At 43.8% G+C, this 7,308-nt stretch overlaps 1 protein-coding gene across 2 annotated transcripts in view; it reads left to right on the plus strand.

The window, feature by feature from the left end:
- The window catches only part of rab34b (RAB34, member RAS oncogene family b), a 10,298-nt gene extending 3,424 nt beyond the window's left edge, over positions 1–6,874 (plus strand). The window contains exons 3-11 of one of the 2 annotated variants that reach the window (XM_086176995.1): positions 1–88; positions 1,308–1,373; positions 2,617–2,718; positions 4,215–4,279; positions 4,414–4,465; positions 4,539–4,620; positions 4,753–4,843; positions 4,933–5,040; positions 6,188–6,874. The exon at positions 1–88 is cut by the window's left edge and continues 4 nt beyond it. In XM_086176995.1, coding sequence (XP_086033121.1) covers positions 1–88; positions 1,308–1,373; positions 2,617–2,718; positions 4,215–4,279; positions 4,414–4,465; positions 4,539–4,620; positions 4,753–4,843; positions 4,933–5,040; positions 6,188–6,252 — 719 coding nt within the window. In that variant the 3' untranslated portion in view covers positions 6,253–6,874. The remainder of the gene's footprint in view (positions 89–1,307; positions 1,374–2,616; positions 2,719–4,214; positions 4,280–4,413; positions 4,466–4,538; positions 4,621–4,752; positions 4,844–4,932; positions 5,041–6,187) is intronic. The other variant, XM_086176996.1, reaches the window with a different exon arrangement.
- Positions 6,875–7,308: the final 434 nt, after the last annotated feature.

Here is a 7,308-nt window from a genome sequence, read left to right on the forward strand (position 1 = left end):
TCAGCCCAAATGCAGCTCTGCACACCAAGGACAGCTTTCACCCGCAGGTGAAGGCCGCCTGCAAGGTCCAGAAGACAGATTCGTTCAGGTGAGATATATCAGACGGCTGGGAGACTTTCAGCTGTTTGTGTGTGTGTGTGTGTGTGTGTGTGTGTGTGTGTGTGTGTGTGTGTGCGTGTTTGTGTTAACACCCTGAATCAGATGTTACTTGCCTTTCCTTTTATGTAAGAAGCGAAAAAAATCCCAGCGGTCCGTCCCAGTCCGCATTTACACCTCGGCCTTAACTACATAGCAGGTTAGGCAAATCGATCGGGTTCTGTTTCCACCTCTCAGCCTCTGCAAACCCTGCAGGTCCTAGCCTGCCCATCCATCTTACACCCTTACCACTTCTCCTCTGTGACTCTCACAACACAACATAACACAACACAGTGTCAGCTTGGTGTGATAAAAAGGCTTGAGTGCTGGGTCAAACACGCATTCGGTGTGTTAAGACGCACCCTGTCACACACTGAGCTTGCGGGAAGTTGTGACCCCCAAACAGGGACCTTTCCTCGGGGTGTGAAATTGGGTATGCCGGTTCCCCATCTTGGACAAAGAGCCTTCTGTCAAACTTCTGCTTGATGGAGCGTTTTTTAAGTTTATTGACAATGAGAAGATTATTTTACAAGACTAATCCTATCAAAGCCTTTGGATTGGGTTTCCTCAGCCAGCTTCCACACAAGTCTCTTTTCTTTTTCTTTAACGCAGCTTCAGTAAATATTTTCATTTGCAATAACCCTCTGGGATTTTCACTTTCGATCACAGCTTGTTTGAGTTTTATGAATTAGACATCTGTTTTGAAAAAGCAGAACCAGCCGGAGACGGGGTCTTCGTGGATATCTGCAAAATCAGGCTCATGGCACACACAAACACACACACACACGCACACACAAGGAAAAAGCTTTTTTATGAATTAAGATACCGGAGAGAAATAGATTTGTTTGATTTACATTGTCAAGCAGACAAAAGAAATCTGAATCTGCATTGTGGTGTTTTCAGTTAATGAGTCTTTTTAAATACCAATCAGGCTAAATATAACCTAGTGCAGCCACGCCAGCTCAGATTAGATAACTTAATAAAATAATTTTCCGTAACGCCATACAGACCGAGAGGTATTTAGAGCCAACATCTGTAAGGGAGTTAAAGTTTCTCCCCTTGGTTCCAGTTGGCCTCGATTTACAACATGTCAAAGAATATTTCTCCACATTTTCCAAATGTTCTACCAGTAAAGATCACTGAAATTGTTCTCTGTTTTTGTTCTCCCCCAGCTTTAATATCGCTAAGGTCATTGTAGTGGGCGATGTTGCGGTGGGGAAAACATGTCTGATCAGCAGGTAAGACTCCAGAGGAGATCTGAGGATGTCGTGGTGTGTGATTTTCACACATCAACACACATGATCAACTCTGTCCGTTTACTGAACAGCTTGAATGAAACAACTAAAGAGTTTATATTTTGAACGGGTTAAGCAAAATCTGAATAGCAGCTGCCATTTTGAAGTTTCTCTGTTAATAAGTTTCAATCAGGGGTGTTTCGGGTACAAACTTTTCTATTATTTACTGCAATCCATTTTCATAGACTAGTATTTACTCTATGCCCTCCTCATCTACTAGTAGTTATTGCTTGTCTCCTTCACTTTACTTATTTACCCGATGTTTATGGATATTGCTGGAAATGTGAATTTCACCTTGCAGAAGAATCAAATATTAATCTAATCTAATCTAATCTAATCTAATCTAATCTAATCTAATCTAATCTAATCTAATCTAATCTAATCCAGCATTACCAACCTGCTGTATCTTAACCATACCCAAAGTAATCTAATCTAATGTAATCTAGTTTAATGCAACGCAACCTAACCTAACCTAACCTAACCTAACCTAATCTAATCTAATCTAATCTAATCTAATCTAATCTAATCTAATCTAATCTAATCTAATCCAGGTTTACCAACCTACTGTATCCTAACTATACCCAACGTAATCTAATCTAATGTAATCTAGCGTAATGCAACGTAATCTAATCTAATCTAATCTAATCTAATCTAATCTAATCTAATCTAATCTAATCTAATCCAGGTTTACCAACCTACTGTATCCTAACTATACCCAACGTAATCTAATCTAATGTAATCTAGCGTAATGCAACGTAATCTAATCTAATCTAATCTAATCTAATGAGTGAGGGGTCCTAAAGTGCACTTGCGGATCTCAAATCTGGAATCGAAACAGAAGAAAGATGGATTCCAGAGCTCTTCGTCGGCCTCACCGATTGGTTACGGTTGGGGAAAATACCTCCTTTTCTTCTCGGAGCTCCAGAGGTCAAACGTCACTCTGCCAACATCACGCTGAAGAATTAGTTTTGACCTTTTTGTAATGCATTACAGCAAGGCTGCAGAGTGTGTCAAAATTATGGAGTTTATTTAAACACCCGCTAAATTAGTTTCAGTCTGAAAATCCAAATGGGCGTTTACTAATTCCATAATTTGATCAATCGATGGCTTCGGAAAGTCTAACAATAACTAAGCCAACCTTCCTTGGTCTCGTGTGTGTGTGTGTGTGTGTGTGTGTGCATGCCAGGTTCTGCAAGGGCGCGTTCGACAAGAACTACAAGGCGACCATCGGGGTGGATTTCGAGATGGAGCGGTTCGAGGTGCTGGGCGTCCCCTTCAGTTTACAGCTGTGAGTCTGCTTTTGGGCCTGAAAGAAAGCCTGGCGCTCGGCAGAGGCCTCCTCCTGCACATCACATGAAGTGATGAGGAGGAATTATGCCTGATGAGATAATAGGGAGGCGACCCGACATCCTCTGGGTAATAGGTTTGATAAGCTCGCTGTTTAGGCTTAAATCAGACGGTGTCTTTCTTGCGTCGTCTATTTCAGGTAGGAGAATTAGCGGCGTTTTAACGCCGACGAGACGAGTTTTGAAAAAAATCTGTGATTCGACAGATTTAAAGGATACTCGGTGTCCCAGGACGGGCCCGCCGTGGCTTCTCTGCCAGAGCTCTACTGCGGCGTGAGGGGAATTCCACCCATTTGACACACTTCAGAAAGGTCACGCTCGCTCTCTGGAGTTTGCCTCGAAATGTCGGCGATTTCCGTTTCATTTTAAACTACGAATGATTTTACAGGCAGGACAAACTCCATATAAAATAATAGAAAAACGACACGATGACGTTGCGGTTAGCATTTCCACATCGGAGCAAGAAGGTCCCCGGTTGGATTGTGACAGGGGTGTTTTCCCCGTGTCGGCGTGGGTTTCCTCCAGGTTCTCCTGGAAACCCTAAATTGCCCAGATGTGGGAACGCCAACTGGTGACCGGCCCAGGGTGAACCTTGCCTGTTGCCCAATAGGATAGGAAAGATAATGAATGAATGAATGAATGAAGAGTTGAAAAAAGGGATATAGAAATTTTGTAGTGTTCGCCCCAACATTGAAACATTAAATCCTTCATTCATCGATGCCACTTAACCTGCACTAAGGGTTGCAGGGAGCTGGAGCCTATTCCAGCTGTGATTGGCCGAGAAGCGGGGTTCCTCCTGGACCGATCCCAGGACCACATACAGTACAGAGACATACGACCATTCACTCTCTCATTAGCATGTCTGGACAATTTAGGGTCTCTGATGAACCCCCTGCAAATTTTGGGACTGTGCGGAGGAACTGGAGAACCCAGAGGAACCCAGGCAGACACACCAACTCCAACCTGTGGAAATCAAACCAGGGATGAATGTTTTAATACTGGGGCAAGCAACACAACAGAGTTTGAGTTTATAGAATGGAATAGAATGTGTCGTTCATTTTTTTTTTTTTTTTTACAATATCCCTTTTGTGCCTCTTTGTACCGTTTCTCACGCGCTAAGGGTGGTGGGGGTGGGGCAGGATCCTATCCCGGCTGTCATTGGGCGAGAAGCGGGGTTCACCCTGGAGACATACAACCTTCTCGTTCGCACATAAGGGCAACTCGGGGTCTCTGATGAACCTCCCGCATGTTTTTGGATCGTGGGAGGAAACCGGAGAACCCATTCAGACACTGGGGGAACGTGCAAACTCCACGCAGGGATTTCGAACCGGGGACCTCCTTGCTGTGAGCCGGGAACGCAACCCACATTAAAACATCTACACATATTGAATGTTCTCCAGTTTGAGAACATTCAAGTCTTAGCCAACCTCTGTTTCAGGTGGGACACGGCAGGTCAGGAACGGTTCAAGTGCATCGCCTCCACATACTACAGAGGAGCGCAAGGTGATTTATCCGTCACGCTTCCAGATAAAGCTCACAGACAGACACCAGAACAGCGTCGGGTCTCTGGCTCTGACCTTCATCACCTGAAGGTCTGAGCGTTTGTGATCCTAACGGCCTCCTTTCCGTCCCTCCAGCCATAATTGTGGTGTTTGACCTCAGCAGCGTGAGTTCGCTGGCACACGCCAGGTAAGAAGCCTCACATCATCGGCCTCATCTCCACCATCCAAACACCAAAATGAGATAATGTGTGTGTGTGTAGGCAGTGGTTGGAGGACGCTATGAAAGAAAATGACCCTTCGAGTGTTCTACTGTTCCTCGTCGGTACCAAGAAGGACCTCAGCGTGAGTGGGCTTACATGACAAAAAATATGCTTGATAGCCATTGATGTTTTTTTCTCCAAAATGACCTAATTTATGAACGTTTTTTTTAATCGTAAGAGCTGTTATTACACAGTAACAGAGGTTTTCTCTCAGACCCCAGATCAGCTGGCCCAGGTGGAGCGGGAAGCCATCAGGCTCTCGGAGGAAATCAAAGCGGAGTACTGGGCCGTGTCCGCAAAGTCAGGTGTGTCAGACACGTGATCGATAAAAAATGCACATGTTTCTCGCTAACTTCCCAACTCGTGTGTGTGTGTGTGTGTGTGTGTTGTTCAGGAGACTGTGTCAGGGATTTATTCTTCCGCGTTGCCTCTCTGACGTTCGAGGCCAGCGTTCTCTCTGATCTGGAGAAAATTGGGTCGAGGCACGGCGGAGACATCATCAGTGAGTTTGACTCGCTCCAAAATAATTTTTTTGTTATTCACATATACACAAACACACACACATTTTAGGATGCGGTTTTCAATTAAGATTATATCCACATGGGAAGGTCAAGTCAAGGGTTAACCTTTATTAAATATCCATGTTTTTAAATTTCATTTATATGTATCATTATTATCGAAGGAGTTAAGCTCCATTGATTATGCTGTTTGCAGATGACATTGTGATATGTAGTGAGCGCAGGGAGAAGGTGGAGGAAAATTTCGAGAGGAGGATGGAGAATGGGGCCGTCAAAAGGACAGCACATGTTAGATGTTGTGGAGATGAAGTCAGACTGCAGTTATTTGGACGTGAGCAGAGGAGCGATCGGGAAGATCTGGGTAGGAAGATTGTTGACGTTGGAGATGCCAGGCAGGGGGCTGGGAGGAGGACTGAAGAAGAGATTTATGGATGAAGTGAAAGAGGACATAAAGTTTGCTGTTGTGAGAGAAGATACGGGGCAATAGAGGTAGATGGAGGCAGATGATTGGCTGTGGTGACCCCTGAAGGAAGATCTAAATTTAATTTTTATGCGCGTGCCAACTGGGTATTGTGTAAATTGAACAAAATGAAAATTGCAATTAAAGTGTTCACATTTTTTGTTATTTTATTTCAACTTTAAAATCATTAATGATTATATAAATGTACCAACATTATTATGTAATCATCCATATAAAATTAAACGAAAGGAAAAAATAGGGAGTTGATTGAAAATATTCAAAGAAAATAGTTTGGCGGGCCGGATAAAAAAGGAAAACGGGCCGGATGTGGCCCGCTGGCAGTAAAATGCTGATCTAAGGAGTTGATGGAATTCTAAGATGGAAGTATTTTTTAAAAAATGTATCCGATACAGGTGATGTCAAAGCAGATGATCGAGGATCACACAGGAACCCTCCATGAACCTTCCTGTCAAACTTTCCAGATTATTTAGGACAAAAACATCCTGCGAGAGCCGCCGTCTGTACTGAGGTTCCGTGTTCTCATGAATATAGACGCAAAATATAACGAAGTCACTCGGTGACAATGGGGCTCATTGTTATGGGGTGGGGGTGTCACTGTGTCTATGCTGATTGTCAGAAAAAGAAAGCAGCCTGATCCGTCTCCTACGCAGGGATCAGAAACAGCACGAGGGACGAACACAGACCCACCCAGCGGAAGCACAACTGCTGCTCCTGAGCGTCGAGGAAAGAAGCGACGCCGCGCCAAGACAAACTATGGACTCAGTGTGGATATGGATTTCATGACTCAACAACAATTCTAAAAACAACAACAAAAACAAAGCAAATATATGTCCTAACAATTTGTGTATATTTGTCGTTCTGACTGTTTTTTTAATTTTTTTTTTATTTGAGGGGGCGGAGGGTGGAACTGGGGTGTCAAAATCAGAGTGTTCTCTCAGGTTAGGGTTACAATCTTACAACAAGCAGTCACTCGATATGCTTGGATACCAAAAGAGGAAGGTGCTCTACTGCATTACCAGTTGTATTATTATACATCTGATGCTTTAATAAGTTTAACTGTCTGTCAGGCAACATTTTTCTCCCACTGGACCTGATGTATTTTTGTGCCTCCTCACTAGCGTCCATCATGTGTCTGCTAATATGATGCGTACGCCGGCTCCCATGACCGAGGCCCGACCCACAGCGCGTTGCTCTCCTCTGACATAAGATTTTCTCATGATCTTGAAAATGGAGGGATTGTTCACCGGGGCAGAGACGGGCGAATTTTCAACTAACGCCGATCAATTTTTCCCGCTCAGCGAAGACAGACGGGCTGAGATGTTTCACGCATGCCTATGCTCCCGCTGTCCCGTCAAAGAGTGGACACAAAGTAAATCTAGCATGAGATTTGTGAAAATAAATTGGTTTGATCCAAAACTGTTTTTTCCCCCAAGAAATAAGAAGGACCGATTGAGTGTCCAGGCTGGTGAAAAAAATCTATTCCCGCATTTCTATCGTGAAGAAAATCAAGAATTCTCACATGCACACATAGGGTGTCACATGGCTAGATCGGTGTGACATGATTCCTTTTCCTCGTCCAGATTTATGTTGCAATGTGTGCATGTGCGTCGGTCACATTGCATGACACGCAATGTCAAGTGAGGCGAATCAGCTCGGACACATCACACACACACACACATTTTTTTTTATGGAGTAAAAGTCACTAGTTTCTCATTTTCTGTGACTAATCTGCAATAAAAGTCATGTTTTTAAATGTTAAACACCAATTCGA

Source organism: Fistularia commersonii, chromosome 29 (genome assembly GCF_037954325.1).
Source record: "Fistularia commersonii isolate RoL2024-O1a breed Wild chromosome 29, RoL_Fcom_v1.0, whole genome shotgun sequence".
Taxonomy (NCBI): domain Eukaryota; kingdom Metazoa; phylum Chordata; class Actinopteri; order Syngnathiformes; family Fistulariidae; genus Fistularia; species Fistularia commersonii.